This window comes from Cyprinodon tularosa, unplaced genomic scaffold, assembly GCF_016077235.1.
Source record: "Cyprinodon tularosa strain WSP-4 unplaced genomic scaffold, ASM1607723v1 ctg33, whole genome shotgun sequence".
In the NCBI taxonomy this organism is placed as follows: domain Eukaryota; kingdom Metazoa; phylum Chordata; class Actinopteri; order Cyprinodontiformes; family Cyprinodontidae; genus Cyprinodon; species Cyprinodon tularosa.
The window spans coordinates 3,450,994-3,475,152 of NW_024039041.1; the positions used below are offsets into that span (position 1 = coordinate 3,450,994).

The window sequence follows — 24,159 nt, forward strand, 5'->3', positions numbered from 1 at the left end:
TGAAAATACAATATGGAAGTTTCACTACTGCTCTCTAATTAGAGTATCTTAGTGGCACATATGGAAGAATTATCCTGCCATAATGCAAGAGCACATCATTTCAATTTGGGAAAAGAATTTCATCTTCTTGCACTCAAAACTTATAATGCTCACACTCAAAACATGCGCTCTCTCTCAAATATTTTCTCTTCTCTCTTTGTTTCTTCTCTCAGATTTAATGCTTCTTGCACAGATATTTTCTCCTCTCGCTTGCCTCCTTCTCTTTGCGCACAATCCGCGCTCTGCACGAGTCACAGATACGCTCGCAAACCCGTAGGCTCTGCTTGCGGATTTTTTTTTCCTCTCGGACTGCAGTTGGATCGTCGCCTAGCAACCATTCCAGCCAATAGAACGACAGCCTCGGAAAGGGTGCGCTTGTTTAACCCTACTGAGTGTGCCTGTGCTACTACGCCACTTATAAGACCGTCAGCTGAAACTGCTATTTACAGTAGCTTGTGGCTGATTGTTGTTTCAAAATAGAAAACCTGGATTAATTTCTTAGTTATGCCCTGGATTTTGTAGCGTTTGTGGACGCTACGTCGCTACTTGATCAAAACAATAACGTCGCTACAGGAAAGTTACTTCATAAATAAAGCAGCGACGCTACAGTCAAGCTACTGGAAAATGTAGTTAAACTAATAGCTTCGCTACATGTAGCGGCGCTACTGCCCATCACTGTCGCTAACACATTGTACGTAACTGTTATGGTTTTAATCTTCGCTCTGGATTATCCATAATTCCAAGTTGTAGTGTAAAAAATAAAATACACAAATACATTGTTCTTTTAATATCTTTATTGCAGTTTGAAACTGTCTGCTTTGCTATTGGTGTCGTGTTTAAACGGCTCACCATCATGTTGAAATCTGGCATGTGTTGCGGTATAAATACGGTCCGGTGAGGTCAGTCTCTTTAGTATCAGGTGGGTTTAAGAAGAATTTTTCGCACCATTACATTTTCAAAGAGACGTCCTAGTATACAATTGTGTAGGGGGCCTACGCAATTGTAAATCAGGTTTCAGTGATAGGGCCCCTAAGAGGTCGTGGGCCTGTAAGCAATTGCTGTCTCTGCTTACAGTACTCATATTCACGCTATTGGTCTCCAGCTAAAAGTGCTAAACAAAACTGTAGGGTTCACTTGGAAAAAGACCTTTTAGCCCTGAATCATGATGGCAACTATCCTGCAACAATTAGGGCCGGATTTATCAAGATCCAATTTTGCGTGCAGTAATTTGCGCTCGCAAACTGGAATTTTGCGCGAGGGGCTGAACCATGGTTTGCGGGTGATTTAACAAGAGCGATTGCGTAACTGGTGGCAGGTGCAAAACTGTTGGAGATGCCCTATTTAATTGATGGTTTTGCGCGTTTTGTGGTTTGCGGCATGGCGAGTTAGGACAGCAGAAAGCGCAAAAGGAAATTCGACCCCATGGAAATGGAGGTGTTGGTGGATGAAGCCAACAAACATTTAAGTGAGCTACAGCAAAGAAGTGTGACTGTCACACAGAGGAACGCTATATGTGAACAAATCTGTAATAAAGTAAACGCTGTCGGTGAAACCTTGCGAACAGTGGATGAAGTAAAAAGAAGATACCAGGATATTAGAAGGCGAACCAAAGAAAAACTGGCATATAACAAAACATCTGCGAACAAACAGGAGGGGGCACAGTAGATAAGATGCCTCTGACCAGCATTGAGGAACAAGTACAGCTGACGCTCTGTGAGGAGCAAATCACTGGAATTGCAGCTTCAAAATGGCAATGCTGGATAAACGATATGTTTTGATGATCATTTCCTCCTTCATTCCAAAAATATTCACACGGAGTGAAAAAATGCGTTCTCTGCGTCTCCTTGCTTCATTTCGATGTCTCCTTCTTGCGACTATAACCGCTGCCATGTGTGCGCAATTACGCAAGCAGACCATTTGCACCTTCTTTTGAAACGTGTTAAATATAGAGTCAGATACCATTAGCAAAATTGCTTTCAGGTTTAATAAATCACTTTGCGAGTGCTAAATTAATATATTTACATGTTCTTCTCCCACAAGATGCACTTTTGCATGTAAACGCCCCATATTGCATATTCATAGCAGAAAAAGTACTAAATGGATAAGAGGCGCTATTTAGCACGTTTTAAAGACCAAATCCTTTTAGCACGCTGTTGATAGATCAGTTTGCACATTTTTTAGAGTGCGCAGTGAAATAGCTCACGTTTTTATACACGCAAACCTTTGATAGATCCGGCCCTTTGTTGTCACAAAATTTAAATGTGCTTATACAAGTCAAATCAAATAAAAATAATATTTATCTTTTAAGGTCAGCTGAAATTAAAATTCTAATGTTAGACAAATCTTTGTTGTCAAAAGACTGCAAATATTTTTTATTCAAAATCTCCAGTTCATAAAAAAAACTCACGTCTAACTAAAACTACTAAAATTAAGACATTTTATAGCCTGAGAGCTAGTTAGAAACATCTCAGATGAGTTTCTAAAGGTTCTGGAGCAGGTACATGGGACATCACTCCTACGTAGTAAACTTTATGTTTATTATGATATCTTAAATTAGATTTGTCACTTATTGACTGTTTGTGTGCGTCACAGAAAATTTTCCATTTTAAATACATTTTTGTCATAATGAACCCTGCTTGGTGTCTCCTGTAAATAAATAAATAATTTTTTAAGAATGAATAAAAACGTTTGGTTATCTAACATAACCCCAGTTCTTAGAATAATATGAGCGAGGTGTCTCGCTATGGGATGCAGCCTCCTGCAGCCCTGATAGAAGCATCTATATCAATCTGCCAATCCTGATTGGCCGGTGGAAGTGCCCGTCATACACCACGCCCCGTAGCTCCGACTACTAAAGCGTGTGCGGATCACGGGACTCCAATTCAACAAGCAACCCTCTTCTCGCCGCCCTGCAAGAAGGGTCGTCTGGCGAGACACCTCGCTCATATTATTCTAAGAACTGGGGTTATGTTAGATAACCAAACGTTCTTTTTCATAATATTCACTCGGTGTCTCGCTATGGGATATGGTAGCCCCCGTATTGCCAGACAGCTTATCGAACAAGAACCGGCCGATGGGGAAGGTCCACAAGGTCAGTTATGACTCTAGGACCGCACTGGCCACGCACGGTCCAGACACGTCAAGCATGTAGAACCGGACAAAAGTCAGAGGCGAAGACCAATTCGCCGCTGAACAAATGTCCTGAACGGACACTCCACGAAACAAAGCCCAGGACGCAGCCATCCCGCGGGTAGAGTGTGCACGCAGACCCGCCGGGGGCTGCAGACCCCTGCTTCCATACGCCAAAGCTATAGCCTCCACCACCCAGTGGGCAAGGCGTTGCTTTGTGATCGGCTGTCCCTTACGGGGCTCCGCCCAGGAGACAAAGAGCTGATCACTCCTCCTGAAGCTCTGCGTCCTGTCCATATAAGAGCGCACGGCTCGAACAGGGCACAGCGTGTGTGCTCGCTGTTCACCTGGGGAGGCGGCGAACGCCGCTAGCTCGATCGGTGAACAAGAACCAACCACTTTAGGAACAAAGGCCGGGTTGGGCTTCAGAACCATACGCGTGTATTCCGGGTCGAACCGGGTACATGCGGGGTTCACAGAGAGCGCATGAATGTCGCTGACTCGTTTCGCAGAGGCCAGGGCCAGTAACAGCACTGTCTTGAGAGACAGATGTTTAAGACTGGACCCCAACAACGGTTCAAATGGGGGTCCCTTGAGCCCCTCAAGAACCACCGACAAATCCCACGGAGGCAGCAAAGGTCTGGAGACGGGGAGGAGCCTGCGGGCGCCCTTCATAAACCGACAAACCAAAGGGTGTTGGCTCGCCGTTTTGTCTCCAAATCCTATATGGCATGCTGCTATAGCTGCCAGATAAACCTTAACTGTGGAAAAAGCTTTTCCTTTATCAATCAGTTCCTGTAAAAATGACAGAATCGCTGGTACAGCACACTGAAAGGGAACGTAGTCCCGTTCAAGACACCACCACTCAAACAGTCTCCACTTGGAGCCATATAGGCTCCTAGTAGAGGGAGCCCTGGCGTTTTGGATAGTAGTAATTACACTCTGAGGGAGTCCCGTAGTGGTTAAATTAAGCCACTCACGGGCCAGGCCCACAGCTGCAGTCGCTCCGGGTGTGGGTGGAACACTGTCCCCGCACCCTGCGAGAGCAGGTCCCTGCGCAGCGGCAGCTCCCAAGGCTGGGCGCACAGCATCTGGAATATCTCCGCCAGCCAGTGTTGCGCTGGCCAGTGCGGAGCTATTAGGATCAGTTTGTGATTGAATGCCCTCACTCTGGCGAGAGTGGGGGGTATCAGGGCCAGCGGTGGAAACGCGTATAGCAGCTCGTGCGGCTAGGCGTGCGCTAGTGCGGCTAGGCGTGCGCTAGTGCGTCTACGTCCAGAGGGGCATTCAGAGTGCTCAGAGAGAAGAACAGCTTGCATCGAGCGTTTTCCCTGGACGCGAACAGATCTATCTGAGCGCGCCCGTAGTGCGCCCATATCTGCTCCACGACCTGTGGGTGCAGCGTCCATTCCCCGTACACTGGCGCGCCTCTGGACAGCAGGTCCGCACCCGTGTTCAAGTCTCCCGGGACGTGCGTCGCCCTCAGGGAGAGAAAGTGGGCACTGCTCCAGAGAATCAGGTCGCGCGCCAGATTGTGCAACATGCGGGAGCGCAGGCCCCCTTGGCGGTTGATATACGCCACTGTTGTCGTGTTGTCCGTCCTCACCAGGACATGGTGACCCGAGAGGAATGGGAGGAAGTGTCTCAGAGAAAGAAACACCGCCGAAAGTTCGAGAAAGTTTATGTGAAGGCGCTGGAGGGCCTGGCTCCAGCGACCCCTCACAGACCTGCCCTCGTGAATGACGCCCCAGCCTGATAGGCTGGCATCCGTGGTTACCACTTTCCTGGACGAGACGGTGCCCATAGGCACCCCTTGGGTAAGGAAGGACGGGGCTCGCCAACAGCGCAGAGCTGTTATACAGTCCGCTGTGACCGTTATCCGCCGTGCGCCATGACGCATGGGGTCCATTCGGAGCGAAGCGACCCAGCGCTGAAAGTCCCGCATGTGAAGGCGGCCGAGGCGAATCACGAGGATGGCTGAGGCCATCAGACCCAGCAACCGAAGGCACAGTCTGAACTGGACAGACCTGTGCAGACGGAATTGTGCAAGGCACGCTCTGAAAGTCGTCACTCTTTCCTCTGACAGGCGGGCTGTGAACAGAACAGAGCGCAGGGATAATCCCAGAAAGCATATCTCCTGCGTTGGAGATAGGTGGCTTTTCTCCATATTTATCACAAAACCCAAATCCATCAGGTGTGTTGTGACAATGTGTGTGTGAACCCTGGCTTCCTGTTCTGACTGCGCTAACAGGAGCCAGTCGTCTAAATACGTGGCCAGACGTATCCCCCGGCGTCTGAGCGGGGCTACCGCGGCCTCTGTGCACCGTATGAAAACCCTCGGGCTGAGAGACAGACAGAATGGTAGAACACGGTATTCGTAACACACCCCTTGAAAGGCAAATCGGAGATATTGTCTGTGAGGGGGATAAATGGGAATGTGGAAATAAGCGTCTTTCAGATCCACGGACGAAAACCAGTCGTTCGGTCTTACTAGACGCAACAGTGCTGCATGTGTCAGCATCCTGAACTTGTATTTCCGCAGGAATTTGTTCAGGGCTCTTAAGTCCAGAATAGGGCGGATTCCTCTCCCCCCCCCGTTTGGGGACGAGGAAGTATCTAGAATAAAACCCTGACAGACTCTGTTCGGGAGATACAACAGAAACTGCTCGTTTGTCTATCAGAGAGAGAATTTCCTCCCGTAAAACTCGAGCTGATTCTCCCTGTGCATGTGAGTGTATTACACCGGAGAAGCGGGGAGGGACAGTGGCGAATTGAAGCCTGTATCCCCGGGAAATTGTGCGCAACACCCACGGTGGAGCTGCTGCTGCTGCTCTCCAGCTTTCCCATCTGAGAGAAAGCGGGGGAACATATTGCGGCTCCTGCCCCGCGCCCCCCTGTGGTGGAACCGAGAAATGATTCTCGGGCACCACCGGAGGCACGGTGGGGCGCTCTGCTCTGCGGGGACGGCGGTGCCCGTCCCGGGAGCAGAGCTGCAGGGGGCTGAGCGGCCACCCTGCTTATGGAGAGAGCATTGTCTGTTTTGGCTTTTTTTATTATCTGCACCCTCGGCTCGTGGCCTGGCTGTGACAGATTTATTATTTTTATTTTGACACCATTTTTTCTTTGAACAAGGGTGTGTGACTGTGCTTGTGGACATTCCGCTCGGGGCGCAACCGCGCAGACCTCCGGGGCGATGTCCTTCTCCTCGCGGACCGGCTCTGGGATGGGCAACGGTGGCGCGGGGTGCGCACAAACAAGCCAAAACGGTGGGCCTGCGCAACGGGGAGCGGCAGGCTGCACCAACTGAGGAACTGGCGGCTGTCAGGCCGCCCTCTTTTTCTTCCTCGCCTGTGGGACCGAGCTCGCGGCGGCTGTGGGCGGCGGCGGCGTAGCGGTCGTGGAGGCAGGTTTCCCCTGCCAGCCGGCTCCGCGCTCCTTCCTCATCGGAGGGGGCGGACCTGGCGGTGGTGGCCGTCTTGGTATCTTAAAACGCGGCGGCTGGGAGGCTGCTTGCGCAAAGGTTTTGCACTGCACTGGAGGTGAAGGCGCAGGGGCTTTTTCCGAGGGAGACAAAGTTTGAGGGCCTCGTTGTCCTTTTTCTTTGCCTCACATCTTTGCTGCATTGTGGCCAATGCAGAGCCGAAGATGCCTTCAGGGACGATCGGCATATCCAGGATGTCATCCCGCTCCCTGTCGGTCAGGTTAGCGAGACTGAGCCATCGCGCTCGCTCCTGGACGACGAGGGTTGCCATCACCTTCCCTGTGGCCTGGACCGAGACACGTTGGATACGGAGAGACAGATCCGCGATGACCGCCATCTCCTCCCACACATCCGGGTCTTGCTCCTCAGCAGACGCGCCAAACAACTCCGCTTGGTAGGCAGTGAGGATGGAGAGGGCGCTGAGGGCTCTGGCCGAGAGGGCTGCTGCTTTGTATGCCTTTTCGGTCAGCGCAGACTGAAACCGTTCGGGCTTAGCTGGCAGCGTCGGGCGCCTGGGGGAAACTGCAGACAGCGGGCTCACGCTGCCTGGGCAGGGGTGCGCAGCTACCGGGACTTCCACCGGAGGCATGGAGAGGAGGCCGTGGGCGTCCATCGCCTCGCAGTCGAGGGATGCTGCGCCCGAAATAGGGCTCCTGTTGCTGTATGGGCAGCTAGTCCATGTTTTGGAGAGCTCCGTCAGCAACTCGGGGAAGACAGGGAGAAGCTGCTTCACCGCATTTCGTGCCAGGGGAAGCCGTTTGCCTTCCTAGCGGGACCGGGTGGGCTCCGCTATTGCGACCGGCCAGGGGATCTCCAGCTTCTCTGCCACGCGTTTGCACACGTCGAGCAGGTCCACATGGAGGGAGGGAGCTGGTGAGCTCGCTCCCCTGTCTTCCTTGGTGGAAGGGCACGGCGGTTTAGGCTTCTCAGGCTGTGCTGGGGCCATGAAGGTGTCATCCTCTTCCTCGTCCTCTGATATGAGGAACGAGGTGTCGTCATCCTCCTCCATGGGGCTGACTTCCAGCACGTCTTCCTCGGGAAACGGGGGGGAATGGAGCTGCTCGCACTGGGCACCCCAGTCGTAGTCAGTCTCCGGAGCTTCCCCAGCTGTGTCCACGTCCTCCTCCGCGGCTGCACCTTGTTCGGCGGTGGGGAGGAATGGATCACAGTCCGAGACGCTAACCTGGCGGGCTAGCCTGCGTCTGAGGCTCTTAACCGTGAACACTTTGCATTGTCCACAGGAGCCGGGAATCTCTAGGGCCAACCTGGCGTGGTCGACTCCCAGACAGGTACTGCACACCGGGTGGGTGTCCTTCCCTGAAATTTTATTCCCGCAGCCACAAAGACGGTAGTCTCCCCTGGCGTGGGGGTTTTGGACGGTCGCCATTTTCTGACGAGCTGGAGTGCTGGTAGGGAAAGGAACCGTAGCTAGCTGGCGTGCTAGCGTGGCGGGGTCGAGGAAGTAGCTGGTGTGCTAAATGCTCGTCCGACTCGAGCGTCCGTGGAGGGGAGCCGAGAGGGATTCCGCCGTGAAGAGAGACAAAAGGATACCGGTCCGGTCTGGAGTGAGCGGACAGGGCAGAAGCCAGGGCAGAAGCCAGAGCACAGTGCTAGCGTCCGGCGACGGAAACTAGCAAGGTCCGTCTGTGGGCAGTTAAGCTAGGAGAAGGCTCCGACGTGAGATAAGCTCTCAGGTGAGAAGAGGTTTTGAATTGGAGTGCCGTGATCCGCACACGCTTTAGTAGTCGGAGCTACGGGGCGTGGCGTATGACGGGCACTTCCACCGGCCAATCAGGATTGGCAGATTGAGATAGATGCTTCTATCAGGGCTGCAGGAGGCTGCATCCCATAGCAAGACACCGAGTGAATATTATGAAAAAGAACATCAATGGCAGTGATGCAGTCAACCAAGGGAAGACTATGATGACGAAAAAAGGGATTTTTCAAGTGGTTAAGAATTTAGACACAGCAATTAATTGGTGTCCTTTTAGTATGAATAATGTATGTAAAGGTCAAACTCCTTTTGCTTTATGTTTTTAAGCCAGAATGTTCAGTTGCATTTTATTCTGATTTCAAAATCTTTCCTGTAATTCTTGTCATTGTGTCCTAGCTGAACGACCATCTGCTCTTCTGGAATCAGGAGCGTCTCTTTTGGTTGTCCCAGATCCTTTTCATACCCTTGAACTGTCAGATGCTCCTGGTAAATGCCTCTTTGTGTTGATAATGACTTATTTGGTTGGTTTCCCATACCCCTCCTATACATTTTAAGCAGCTAAAAACCTCTTTCTATCTTCATAATAATCAGAATTTTTGCAAATTGATAACAGGAATTTTAGAAATTACCAGGATAAGGATGATGCTGATAATCACAGGTTTATGTACAGTTTAGAGAATCTAAGGGTTTGGTTTAAAAATTCTATCCCATTGTCCATGTCATCCATCTATCCATCCTGCTGCTTTTTCTGTTGTCTGGATGATTTGGACATTTGATCAATTACTTTTGTGTAAGTTTTTCATTATTATCTATTCTGGCCTACAGAGAAGCTGATTGAAGGACTCAAATCTCCTGACACCTCTTCTCTAATACTTCCTGATCTGCTGTCATTGTCTGATCCGTTTGGAGGGTCTGTGGAGTCTGTCAAAGGTAGAACTTTTTCTTTTTATTAAAGTTTATCACGAGAACGAAAAGCAGAAAAACACATTCAGTGTTATTGACAACACTTTAACTTCATGAAAAATCTAGTTAATCTTTTTGCACAAACAGAAACATTAAAACCCTAAATACGTATGTAAAGTAAAAGTGGAATGATAGGCATCATAATCATCAGCTGGTTTCATATGAATCAATAAAAATCATAGTGTTTTCTTTGGTATCCTGGGATATATTTGTTTTTCCTTGTCATGCATCAATGGGGAGAACATGGAAACCCAATGCAGAAAGATCCTAGCCTCGTAACCGAACCATGGACCTTCGTGTTGCATGGTATCAGTGACACAAACTGTCACCATGACAGCCTGTAATTGTCTGCATTCAGCTATAATTGCAGCTTTGAAGTTTTTCTCTTTGCTGCCACTGGTGGCCAAATAATTCCATATTATTGTCAGTTATTTCATTCAATTGACAGTAGGGGTGTGGGAAATAATCATTTTGGTGATATATCGTGATATTCGGCTGCCCAATATAATATCGATCTTTCACGACGGGGCGACAGTGGCGTCGGATGTAGGAGTTTGCCCTGAAATCAAAGGGTTGACGGTTCAAGCCCCGACTCCGACTTTCAGTGTCGTTGTGTCCTTGGGCAAGACACTTCACCTGCATTGTCTACTGATGGTGGTCAGAGGGCCCGGTGGCGCCAGTGTACGGCAGCCCCGCTTCTGTCAGTGAGCCCCAGGGCAGCTGTGGCTACAATGTAGCTTGCCACCATCAGTGTGTGAGTGTGTGCGTGAATGGGTGAATGAATGTAGTGTAAAGCGCTTTGGTTAAGTCTCCTAACTTGAATAAAGGCGCTATATAAGTACATGCCATTTACCATTTACCATTTAACTTCTTTGTATCGATTTAAAAAAAAAAATGGTTACATAAAATATTGATGGGAAAAGGGGCTACCTCTGCACCACCACTCTGGCAGAAAGCGCTGTGGAGCCCTTTAACTGTGCGTGCAGCACCAAATCTGTGTTTGAGGCAGTCACAGTGGAAGAAAACCCCAAACAACATGGATAATGATACATAATCAATATTTTCTGATGAAAATATACAGCACTTGCTGTTTTATCTCATCATTTGATTTTGATAGCTGGGGAAAATATGGCAATATATAGGGATACTGCAATATCGTGATAATATCGTATTGTGACCCAAGTATCGCGACATGTATCGAATCGCAACACTCAGGCCAATACTCACCTCTAATTGACAGTTTAGGTGAGAGAAGACAGAATGTGTTTAAATAGTCAATATTCAATTCTGAGAATGCAGATGTTTTAACTAGATCCCATTCTAATAAAAAACATCCCTTTATGCTATTTGGGTTCCTGTCCCAGACCCTCTCACTGCAGATGGCTCTCTCCTGGGCTGCTCTCTCATCTCTGGTCCCCCCGCAGCACCAAGCAGTGCCACCTCCTCCGTCTCCTCTGCTCCCACCTCTGCCACCTCTGCTCTTGATGATTTCAGCCTGCTGTCTGGAGACTCTGTACAGCCTAAAGCGGGTAAGATGCAGGGATCTTAACAAAGAAGCTCTTAATTATAAACACTAGTTTTTTTAGAAATCACTTAAAGGCACACTATGCAACATTTTTCAGTTAATTAATGTGTTCTATAACGTTATGGATGATTAAATGATTCATTTCAGGTTGAACAAAGGTATTCTCGGCCGCCCTGGTGGTCTGTGGGGGAAATACTGCACTTGCAATTGCAGGAGCACCGACCCGCACCCACAGGCTCAGAAGTCTCATGAGAGTCAGTCTTGCTTTACGGCCGAGAACTGCTACACCCCCCAGTTAAAAGCATTCTCGTTGCTAGCACAGTGGCGATCCTTGTGCAGTTATGCTACGTTCACGCAGCAAAATCGTGTCTGCTGCTTCATTTTTGCTGCTTGAACCAGTTAGTTCTGACGCGCAGCTGAAGCAGCTTTGCTGCTCTGGCTGTGCGGTGCAAAAGTGTGTCTGACGCGCGTTGGGCGGAGCTTCACTATCCTTTCTCTGCCTTGCAGCTATATTTGCTGTGATCATTTGGAATAAAGTAGTTTTAATATGTGTTTAAATGAGAAAATACACCTGAAAACGTAATCAGTGCCGTCAGTTCATTCAGATTATTATCCTGCCTTCAATATTTTTTCTGTCGGAGCCGCTCAGACCCCCACATACCAGCGGTGCGCCGACAGAAGGAACCCCTTCATCAGCAGCCTCTGGCCAGGTCACGTCCTCGCGGTTCATCGCGGCAGCTGGTAGGTGTTTTTGATCTAAATAATCCAAACTGCATATTCTGCCGGCAGATTTCTGCATTTTAAGTTAATTTAGGCGTCAATAAACTGTTTAAGAGGAGAGATCATAGCCTCTGATCATCAGCGCTGTTTCTCTCTCCCTGCTTCAGCTGCTCAGACGCGCTGGGCCTGCTGCTCAAAACGCGCCGCGGGACCTTTTGCTGCGCCTTGACGCGCGTCAACCATTGACTTTGCATGTAAACTCGCTGCTTCTGTCGCGCCAGCTGCGGTGTGAACGCAGCATTAGTCATTCGTTGCGTTCGCCTGTCTGCTAAGCTCAAAACAACAGCGCCTGGCTTGACGGAGAAACCAGGAGAACAGCTGTGCATATTTACGACAGTGCACTTTTACTTTCGCCCTCTGGGGGGAGTCTCGCTGGAAAATCAACACCGGTTGCATAGTGTACCTTTAATTTTGCTCAGTGAAGCTGAAAGTTTTTTTTTCTTCTTTTTTTTACTGGACAGAAAAAAAACTTTTTTTAAGAGGAGAGTGTAGTGTCTTATTTGTTCAGCTGTGGAAAGTCCTCTCAGTTCTTATTTTTCCAAGAGTATCTATCGACAAAGTAAACATTAAGCTGGTGTTTAATAATTTAAAAACTGCTGCTTCTCAGAGGTAGAAATGCATTAACATCAAAGGATCAAAATGCTGCTTGGCGTGATCTTGCTGCTCCAGCCAGGAATATTGGTTCCTTAGGGGGTTTAAGATCTTAGGTGCAGCTGTCTACCTCTTTATTTGCCTTCCTGGGAAAAATGTATGTAAACACATTAAAGTAGAGTTAATTTTTAATGCAGTAACACAGTCTAACACTAGAAAATGTAACTAAACCCCATCTATTTTTTAAGTTTATTCAGTAGGTTAGGGTAAATAATCCCATATTTGGAAATACACATTTTGTCATTTTTTTACCCTAACAGCACATTTATAAGGATTAATTACTAATTAATTTGATAGCTTTCTGAAGTGTAAATAAGTTTTGACACAAAGATTTGTTTCTTTTAGCCTGTGGTCACAAAGAATAATCCATGTTTTTCATGGGCTCAGGGTTATTATAGTTAACCAAAACTATTGAAAAAATGGAAATCTATAACTCACTTTAACTGTATTCTGCGTTTATAAATTTAACAAAAACATACAGAAATTATTATTTTTTTGCTGCATGTCAGTTTACCTCAAAACCTAAAAAAAAACTGTATCTTGTGTTGAGGAGTATGATAATTTCATAAATACAATACTTATCTTTTATTTTTGTAATCCGTCACCTAAAAAAATAGGTGGAATGTGAAAAAACTAAAAGTATTAGAAGAACTAATACCTTATATAGTACATACTATAAATAGGAACTAATGGCAAATATCAAACCCACTAAGAACTTAAAAAAACAACTAAATTTGTGGAAATAAATAGTAACAACTGAATGAAATTAAACTAGACTGAGAAGTGATTGTAACCTTAAAGGGGCTATTATTGTGGAGGTAAAAATCCAAATCTCTTGGACACCGAGCTGCAGCTAAAGATGAGATCTCTGGATCACAAAATATTATATAAAAGCCAGCTGTCACTACATGACAACTGCATTCATTGAAAAAATTTTTTATGGTTGCTATGGTGATGCATGTGTTCTTCTCCTACCATCACAAACTCAAATGTCTGCAACTTGAACTCTGATCATTTGCTTTGTTCAGATCAGTCTAATACGTTTCAGGTCTTTGTTTCACAACATTTAACACATGGCCATAAATTCCCTATGAATGATTACTGTCTTTTGGCATTATATAGATTGGTCTGCCCAGATAACAGGTGGATCACACATTCAGAGCTCACACCGGTTGCCTTTCAATCTCACAGAAAACAGGGCGACATCATTGTGATATCAACAATCTTCAGACTGTGTTAAATTGTAAAATCCATGTTCTCCATTATGACGTGCTTTAGGGCTTTAGATCTCAGTTCTTGGCTGGTAAACTATAGTATTTAAATACTGTTGACTCTACCAACTCTGCATCGCAGTCTGACTGTAGTGATTCAATTTCATAATAGGTATCAGACAGGATGTTAACATCTGCAGCAGCAGATGTATTTGTCTTGAAAAGGGGTCTTTTTTGGTTTTTTTTTGCTGTGTTGGTCTAAACTTTATTTGATCATCTTCAGACTCGTCTCTCCTGATCTCAGACTTTGAAACCCAGCCGACCAGCGCAGAGGCTGCTACAGAGGATGACTTTGATCCCATTCCCGTCACAGGCCGAAAAAATTCCCAAGGTACGTCATTAAGGTTTCTTTTAGAAAGAAGTAGATGGATCTTTCGATTGAAATTAGAAAGTTTAGATCTAATCATTAAAATGAGAACACAGGAATGTAATTGTTAGAAGAAAAAAGGCTGTAGCTGTAATTGGGTGAATTCTTTCTTCTCACTTCTGTTTCCTGCTTTCCTTGCCTATTGTGACTCCCACTCCTTTGCTTTCTCCTATCTCCCCCTACCTCTGTTTTCCTGTACTCGTGTTGTTTCCCTTCCCTTGTCTGTCCGGCCAGTTTCAGGAGGCCACTCGCGCAGTAACAGTGGTGGCTCTGAATCCAGCCTGCCAAGCTTGGCCCGCTCCCTGATGCTGGTGGACCAGCTCATCGACTTGTAGATGGCCCCCATTTTCCTCCTTCGTAGAAGCTGTAAATCTGGATAATAGTCCGGCATAGAATAACAATCAGCAGTGTTGATATGGATAGCTCCCTGCACCCCCCTGACTTACCCCTTCATCATAGAAACATCCCTCGCCTGTCAGCGCTTTTTCATTCCTGCTTTCTTTCATCGATAGTCCGCCATCTCTTCACGCTAACATTTCAGCTTTGCTCTCGTCACCTTGCATTATTTATGATCCTTTTTAGAACAAGCAGCCATTCACCGTCCATTTAAAGACGAGTCATGGTAGTTCCTTTGTCAATCAGGATAAAAACTATCAGTTTATTTGAAGAATACTGCATTATGTCTAATAGCAAACAAAAAAGATCATTGTCGTATTGTAAAATAGGCATAGTTCTAAGTGGTCGTAGTTCTCGTGCACAAGTGAATTTGTTGTCGTTTGCCTTCTTAGATTTTCCTCCCTGAGTTTATTTGCACAGAAAATTAAAACATGGAAAAGTTTAGAGCGCACTTATTCAGATGAGGTTTATTTGAAACAACAAAGCCCAAACGTTTCTGAATCTGAAGCCTGATTTCTATGGATGCAAAATGTTGGACTTCTTGGAGCTCTTGTTGGAGGATATTTACAACTTTTAAGCTGCTGTGGTTAAGAGTGTGAATATGTGAATGTCCATCCTAGAAGCGGAGGAGTCATAACAAAATGTTGAAGTAATCTGAGAAGCAATGAGAACAACAATGCAAATATTAAATATAGCACTCCATAATTATTTGTTACCCTACTGAAGATTGGTTTTTAGAACAAGAAAAAAGCTTAGAAATATTTTTTTATGAAGAGGGTCAAATGCCTCTTTTCCATTGCTAACTTATCTACTCAGGTCAAGTCAGTTAAATTCAGATTAATTCATTTTCTATTACAAATATGTTGTATCGTGTTGAGGGGGGATGTTTAATAGCAAGGTGGCCCTACAGTCTGGCATGATGTGGTCTGTAACGACACAGTAGCCTGCTCCATTTATGGCTGTGGTGAGACACGGAGGGAAAGAGAAGAGCCAAGGAAGGCCGGAGCTCCTAAATGAGGAAACCTAGATATGTAAAGGACAGAGAGAAGCAATGCATTATCAGTAGTATTATGCCACAGTTTCAGTAGTACTTAGCTTTTAGTTGTTTTGCTCTGATAGTAGATAGCTGTGATTGTTTACTGGTTTAAAGGTTTACCAGGGTTTTTAGAAAGCATCTCTTCTGTGTTTCAAAGGCCTTAAGTGGGAAAGTTTATTTTTAGGTTATCGTACCTATTGCTATTTGACACATGCCTAGATTTCAGTGAAATCGCTTATTTTCTTGTCTTTTCCAATAAGAAAATTAATAAAATTGTGCCTCTGGACACAATATTTTTACGCACCAGGGAAAAACAACAACCTGTATTGCTAATAAATACTCATTTTATAAATCAAAAATGTGCATTGGTGTGAGCAGATGATTTAATTATTTCTGATCATGGACACTGCTGACTAAGCAACTCAAATGAAAGTTGATCAAAGCATTTTCTGTTTAACATGACGCTGCCCCAAATAAAAATAAAAAATTTGAAGACATCTTCAGCAGGAGTGCCGATAATTATGCAGTGCTGTTCTTCCAGCCATTCAGTATAAAAAATATTTGCTTTAACCTTTTCTACCTTGCTTTCTTTTAAAGACTTAAATTTATTTTCCTAAAGAAAGGATGCATCAGAACTAAATCAGAAATCAGGGGGTTGATAGTGTGCCAATTTCATCGAAATGCATGAAATCTCGATTTAAATGCTTAAGAAAAACTAACAACAATAGAACCTAGCAGAGAAATGGTAGCAATTAAAAATAAGTATAACGCACTCAGTTCATTTTCTTGGCACCTACAGAGATAAGGCATACATTTTTCACACACTGTTGTTTTTGCACATTAAATCCACATTGTGCAATCCCTCCTACATTCCGCCCATTTGTTTACTCCTTATTTATGTAAATAGATATCTTCAGTCTCTTATCCAGATCGTATATATGGAGTCATTGTCATAAAGCTTTACATGTGAAAGACATATTGCTTTATGTATGAATGTGTTGTACATGCCATATATATATATATATATGACATTGTTTTCCTGTTAATACATGTTAATATGAATAGAGTGTTAGAGAATGAATGTAAGAAATAGATATTAGTCTATATTAAAAATATATATATGATTCTTAACATCATTATTGTTGGATAATGTTAAAGAATATCTGAAAATGTTATTCCTCTGTGCAGACGTGTGATCTTTTTATTTTTCTTCTGGGTTATAAATACTTGTAGACTGTCAGTATGTTGAGATGTATAGATGATATTCCTGGTCTGTTCAGCCTGTGAGATGAGGCTCCAACCCATGTCTTATTCCACTGTTGTGAAAAGAGAAGAGATCCTGTGTTCCACCCGTTTTCATGGACGGGTTGGTTGATTTATTTGCATTCCAAGCCGTCTGGTGAAGAAGGGAATTCCGTGCAATTATTTCTCTTTGGTCCCGCTTCATTTGAGTTTGGGCTTTTCAAGGTTTCTCCAGTTTATTTTAGTGATCACAGGATTCATATCAAAAAGCATGGCAGTGGTGTTGGATGTTACAATCCCATGCCGTTGGTATTCAGTGTGTAAAGTGTGTGTGGACCCTGAAGTGTCGGGAGTGTATTCTGTTTGTTTTTTCCCAATAGTCTTAGTGTGTTATTTGCTGTAGAAATGGCATTGATCAGCTTGTCCTTAAATCTCCTCTGGAAGCACAGACCTTCATCTCTCCTAAATTCTCTCAGGTAGTCGGAGCTGCATCTCATGCAGGACGCCGACTTACTATCCCCTGTCCTCTGGAAATATGCGTTCATTTTAACGGTTTACAGAATCATCTTATATTTAATGTTCTCGGAGCTCTGAAGGATGTTGCTCTGAAGGTATAGCACTTCTACTCAAGCTAAAGTTTGATTTTTACACGGCATCATAATCATTATCAAAGGTCAGAACTGTATGGATGTTTCTGTAGGATAAAATAAATGCTTCATGCATCTTATGCATGACTACAATAAAAAAAAAAAACCCTACTGTCACTTGCTTATTTTTCTTTGATATTATTTTCAATTAAGAAACGAAAAAAGCACAAGATTTACTTTTGGAATTTCAGAGGAGGAAAAAGATATATCAAAATATCTTTGTTTTACGTTAATAAAGTGCCCAAGGTTAAGGTACGTGCAATATTGTTTGACATATAGCTAGTTTTAAAATTATGAGTGTTTAGATTAGAGAAATTACTTTCGTCCTGAAGTCCACAACCCAGAATTTGTGCCAAAAGGATCAAGGATTAAATGACCGACGCAGATGTTGGGAACATGTATCTGTATAGTGCAGTAAGTTTGGGTAAAAAAGGCAACACCTTTGTTTTGACCCAAAAGAAAACCACAGGAAGACATCTTGAAAGCCTCATTATATATATACCAGAGTTGCTGCATGCATGGTTTTAAGGCTTAATGTAACCAAGCAATCCTGTTTCTGATTCTTCTGCCAAACATCAGTCATCTGCAGTTCCTTTCCAAACCTATGCAAGTCCCCAAGCTTTTCCCCTATCAGCATTAGTGTGATGTTGTAATTACTAATCCCAGGTGAGACTAGTACCTGGTTTGAAACGGAAGTCCCAGATTTTTTTTCTTCTGTTATCTCCAAAAAGAAAAATGAAAGCTGTCAGTCATGTGATATTATCAAGTGTTTTTTGAGATGCCTCTTTGTCATTATGGCCCAAACCTGCATCAGAGCTGTGATACTGTGTGATCCTATTTTTTGTGAGATAATTTAAAATTATAAAGCGATGGCTAATAAAGTACAAATGTGAATGTTGACTTTTCGACCTCTGATTCTTACATTGCTCAAAGCACTTATTGACAAACCCAGAACCACAGAGAGTTTGGATTACAGAGCTTGGCTGAGGTACGTCAATTGATTTACATCTTATGTGATCAACCAACACAAAGTAGTGCTCACACTGTACATGGTGTCGTTTTCATCGGCCATAGTCCATAGAGGAATTGAACATGATGTTTATTGACTAAAGCAGGAACATATAAAGGTTACAGTTTTACACTATTACTGTAACTCTTAACATAACTCGCACATTTTTTCATCACCTTTACTACAGATATATATGTTAGAGCAAAAAAATCATACAACTGTCTTCATCATCCTTTCTTAGCTTCACCCCTTTACTTAAATCAAAAACAAACCTCACAACGTTTAATTCCCACATGCTTTAAAATACCAAACATGGTCCCAAAATTGAAAATCTGATTTCAATCTGTTTGTAAACGTGCTGACTCTACTGGGTGTTTCACTATTGCTTTTATTTTAAATGTAGAACCTTCACACCGCATGGTGTCACATGGTTAGCTGCAGTGAGGTTCCTGCCGTGCTGATCTGTGAGTTTACTGATCTGACATGCAAACAGCTTTGGCTGCTATCAGCTCAGCCTCTCTAAGCAAAATTAAACCAAATAACCTTTTCTCACATTATGTAATTTTCTAATGCACCCAAGTTGCATGTTTAGGTTTGGTTTCTATGGGAAGTGCTGGTACTTCTTCTGCTCACAGAACTGGATCAGATCATGTTAGGTGTAGACTTATTCAAGAACTTTATTACTAAAAAAAAATAACTGCAAAACACAAAACTAATGGCGCAGGTGTGTCAACACGTAGATTTCTGAAAGATAGCTGTTTCACTACAGTTACAGCTAAATGTCTTTTTGTTAAATGTTTCTACCAACTTAACACATTTATTAGCCAAAAAAATTAATATCAGATTATATAAGCTTCTGTCTGAGGCGGATATAATTTTAAGATTGTTAATAGTTATTTTAAGTGTTCTTTTGTATTTTTATAAATTATATTTTATTAAATTTGTTTACTTTATTACTTTTTTTTTTTTTTACAGTATTTTGAATCAAGTGGCTGGTCAGAAGAGCCCATTTTCGCTGATATCTAGAATTTTCATCAATATTGAAAACAATAGAGATATTATTATCAGATCGGTGCATCTTTAATTCAAACTGATGTGTTAAAGTTCTATTTTACTTTATATTGCTGGAAAAACTTGTCTGTGCAATATTGCAATATTTAAATAATTGTCAATGTCGTTGCTTCGAAAGAATGTTTGGCGGACATAGCTGAAGCTAGAGCAAAAAAAACAGTTTGAATAGTAACATTTCTGGCTTGGATTGTCCTGTAAATCAATGCAGGTAAGACCTTATATGTGCAATGTTCGTCTGCAGTTAGTTTATAGTGCAAAGCGACTCAGACTAAAATAATAAACTATTCAATCATTTTAATTCTCATATTTTGACAAATAAAAAAACAAACATGTTGGCAAAGATTATTATTCCCCAGACTTTAAGAAAAAAATAAATGCTACATTGAATTGCTTTTTTGGGACTTTCCTACGACTAATGCTTCTTTTAGTTTAGGGTTTTATCTACTTGATCTGCTCTAAAAGTTACTTATATTTGATATAATTTGAACAACACTTTCAATGATTGAATTTCTTGTTATAAATGTCACCCTTCTCCTTTTCATTGCAAACACAGACCTGCAAAGGGAGCTCACCAGGAACAAACATCACACTGCTCACATTGAGGCTCCTGGGCTGAAGATCCATCAGAGCACCACTCCATGTGCCCCTAACAAAGACAAGTTGCCGTCAGATGAATGTGTTGCTCAGCCCCGCCTTGCACACACTCCCTGCTCTATCCCTCATTTCATACCTGTTAAAGGAGAATCCCAGAGCCCCTCTGCAAACAGCCAGATGATATCTGATGTCTTCCAGCTGTTCCCGTTTAAAGGACAGAAAGATGGAAATGGGACAGCACTCAGTGGCTCCGCCCTTTCTGCTGAAGCATCAGATGTTTTCCTGCTGGCACCGTTTGGAAAGCGACAGGAAACCAACAAAAATGCTCCAGATAACACTCACATATCCAGGCCCGGGGCAAAGCAAGTCAAGAACAGCAACAAGTGTCTCCCCGGTGCCTTTTTGCACACAGAGGCCCCTCTGCTGCAGCAGCCCGTGGCGGTGCACCGCGTCATCTCCAGGATTGGTCAGCAGGCCGCTGTGGGCTCAGTGGCAGTGGGGCCACTGCATTCCTGGACCATAGTGGGGAAAACTGTGGATGACCCCTTCACTGCTGCACCTTTTCAACCCAGATACTCTCAAGGGAAACCTTAAGTTTTATTTTCTGTTTTAAAAAATGCCATTTCAGATGAAGATGCCAAAATATTGTTTAGCTGCAGTATTACCAGAATCCCAAATGCAGTGTCAGCATTGTTACAATTAAAGCTCCTACCTCACTTATGTAATCTGCTGTCAGTCACCATATGAGCAGTTTAAACGCCTAAACTCATTCAAAAATCCCACAAAATTGATCGAGAATGCACAACCCTAACCGTTTCCTCACAAATTTCTTATTTTTGTAAGTCAATGTTATATCTCATGTTATGAGTCAAGTCCTAAAAAGGTGAAATAAACCACGAAAGACCCAAATTAAGGAGACGTTACTGCTCTAAAGGAGTGTAGGTTGACTTATGAACTCAGAGATTGTGTGTTTATTTAAGATGTGTTCTTTCACTTTTTTAGCCAATACTTTGGCTCAGATTTAGAAGAAAAGAGGATAAATTTGTATCGTATCATGCCAGAAAACATCTGTAGCTTGGCAGTGTGAAGTTTTTGCATGGCAGTTCATGCTGGAAGCTTATTTCATTTTGTTTACATATCAACTACAGATAGTGCCTTGATTATCAGAATTATGAGATCTACCAAATGTTCGCAGTCCTCCTCCAACAGAATTCGCTATCAGAGTTGGAGGCTTATCATTTACCCGTGAGCCAAAGAAATTTTTCTGTTTCTATAAGTACTTTTTTAATCGACATTTTCCAAAATTCCCAGCAGCCCAGTAGAGAGCTGGAAACAGTCAGTATTAAATTACTTGAAGCTTAGTTTACGGGCTCCCCATTTAAACTGACATAAACACAGTTCAGTGTATGTTATTTAAATTCTGTCTTATCTATAAAAACTACTTTCTTAATGGAGTTGGTTCATTTTTTTTTTTAGCATTATGTGGTTTTTATTCTGTTTTATTTTGGCACAATGAAGGACTTCTTTTTTTCCCTCAGGCTTAGCATACCTGCATCCATACACTGTTATCAGCTTAATTAATACTGGATATAAACAGATTTTACTGATGAAGATGCTAATTATTTTTCAGCTGGATAGAATCCAATGTGCTTTCTACCTTCCGTTTGTTGTTTTATTCTCCTTCAGTGGTATCTCTGTTTTTCCTGTTATGTATGAAGAATAAACTGAATTAAAAGTGTAGACATATTTCTGCTTTCACTATTCTAAACCTATGTTTGAAAATCAGCTTCATGTTTTCATAATTTGTTCTTACCCATCTTTGCTTTTTTAAATTAAACTCCAGTTTTGGATTAAGCACAGGTGACATGTTTTGTTTATTGGGTAAAATGTTACATTTCAATGTCTGCCTTGATATAATGCTATCAACAGCTGTGGCCAAATATTTTTGCAGTGTTGAGAAAAAAAGTATTTTTTTCATGTTTTTTGTTGTACTGTAAAATTACAAAAAAAAAAAAGTTTTTTTTGGTTTGAAAAAAAATGTTTGCAACTGAAGCAAATGAATGTGAAGGGAGTCAATGTATTGTTCATCCACCTGTTTAACTTATCTAATGTACTCCGTCAGACTGATATAAACATTTTAACCAAATATTTTTTTGTTTGGATTTATTCTTAGTCTTTTTTGTCTATGTTTAAACTTTTCAAATGTTTTCAGCAGAGTTGTGATCTTTGAACCCTCCCTGGGCACAGCCATACAATTTCAAAGCTCTGACACCTGAGAAACTTTCTCACTTTTTCCTTGCAGAAGATGCTACAGTATGAGGGAAAATCTGTAGAAAACCATTCGACTGGAATCTTGTTTGGATTGACATTTCTTTGCACCAACACAGAGCATTCATTCAGAGGACATACCTTTGTATCATCATGTGTTGATTGTTGTGCCTTCTGAAAACTTTGTCTTTTTCTTTAATGCTTTTCTAGGACACAAGTTGCTTCTGGTCCCGTTGCCTTGTTTTCCAAGCTCTGCTCTGGTGGTAGTATGCTTCTGTCCTTCACATTAATTTCTTCCTCCTGGCAATTGAACATTTAAAAACTTTCTTTAACTACAATGCTACTCCTTAGATTTATAAAAACATAGTTTATATACAGTATGTTGTACTGTTTGTACTTGAGCACAAAATGAGTCTGTGGCTATATTGTTCTGATTATTAAAGAAAATAAATTCTCCTGAGGTAAAATGAAAGGAAACAGCTCATCCAAAATTCTTGGGCTGCCAGTAAATCGAGTAATGAATCATTTGTTTTTCTCTGGAGTTGGCAAAGCATTCAGAATCATTCATTCTTTGGAAAAAAAATAGTCAGAGAAAAACTGTTTTAAATATAAATGCTATTTAGTTTCTGTTTTCCTCACCTAAATTATTCAACTTATGTAATTTACTTATTTATTGTTGCTCATTATTCCCTAGAGCTATGGAGCAGATTATGACTTCCTACCAATTTCCACAGTTTGTAAAGTTGAAGTTAGAGGGCGCTGCTGGCCAGGTTTAGTAGTTTAAGCAGCTGCAAAACATTTTTAAACATTTTCCAGAGGGACACATTCATGAGATTTTTTTTTTCTTTAATGTTACGCAATGCTCTGAGGTTAAACCTGTCGGTAAAAAAATTTCTTATAGGGGGCTTATCTGATGTAAAATAATGAGTAAATACAAAACTGTCCTCTTGGATAAGTTAAATTTAATCATTATCCAATCTCATTTGCTGATCTGTTTAAACATCTTCCAAAAAAATTTAGTTTTTATTTCAGGAGCTGTCTGCCTCTGCAGTTTAAAGTTTTCTTTTCTATCCTGAACACATCACCACCTGTGAAGCTGAAAATCTGAGTTTCTTTGAAGGCATTTTCAAATATGAAAAACATAATAGAACACATGGAAATGGGATTTATTTTAGGAAATCTGACTGGAATTGGAGTCAGCTGACTGTCTGCTTTGTGGTTTGTTACATAATGCTGAAGCTCCAGTGAAGCGTTTTATTTTATTTCCTTTGTGATGTCTTTTTATTTCGCTCACAGGAAAATAAAACCCATTTAGGTGTTGAACAAGATGAATGTATATTAGTGATGTGTATTTTAAAAAGGAAACTATTTAACAAAATGCATGAAGCCCAGATTTCAAGCCTCTGCAGAGGTTCCCACTCACTTTTTACTTATCAAGTCTTCCACTTAATCATTGATGCAACTTTTTTATAAAAAAGTTTTCTTAGAATGTTCAAATAATGCCTACAGTGGTACTGAATAAAATTATTAGTTTAACTGAGAAAATATTAAATACTACATAAAGCCTTGTTCTTTAAATTTTCATTGGTCAAAATATCTAACTGTTTACTTCTGTTTATAATACAAACATTGACAAGAAAGGTTTTCGCTCAAGTCGTAAGGCTCCTTCCAAATAGTGCAAATTGTTAAAGACATTTAAGCCAGAGCGGAAGTGCGCCAGTGGTCATCTACTGTAAATAAGTGCTGTCCAAATAGGCCTGATAGCAAGGAAGGAGCTAGAAAGAGGAAACAGGATGCTTCCTATCATCACCAGTTCATTTATATACCTCCTGACATTGCTATCCGGCATTTAGGAGCTATAGGGTTAGCAACAGTCCTTTGGGGGAGAGGACGTATAGGCAAAGCCCACTTTTCACAATCTAAGAAAAATACAGTATTTTTTCAAGTGTACTCGGTGTAACACATGCTAATGTACA

General features: G+C 42.7%; 1 protein-coding gene across 1 annotated transcript in view; it reads left to right on the forward strand.

Moving 5' to 3' along the window:
* LOC119789031 (AP2-associated protein kinase 1-like) overlaps positions 1-22,061 on the forward strand; it is a 44,092-nt gene extending 22,031 nt beyond the window's left edge. The window contains exons 16-20 of the mRNA XM_038293782.1: positions 8,760-8,849; positions 9,189-9,293; positions 10,691-10,855; positions 13,777-13,884; positions 19,875-22,061. Of these exons, the coding sequence (XP_038149710.1) occupies positions 8,760-8,849; positions 9,189-9,293; positions 10,691-10,855; positions 13,777-13,884; positions 19,875-20,509 (1,103 nt within the window). The 3' untranslated portion in view covers positions 20,510-22,061. The remainder of the gene's footprint in view (positions 1-8,759; positions 8,850-9,188; positions 9,294-10,690; positions 10,856-13,776; positions 13,885-19,874) is intronic.
* The last annotated feature ends 2,098 nt before the right edge of the window (positions 22,062-24,159 follow it).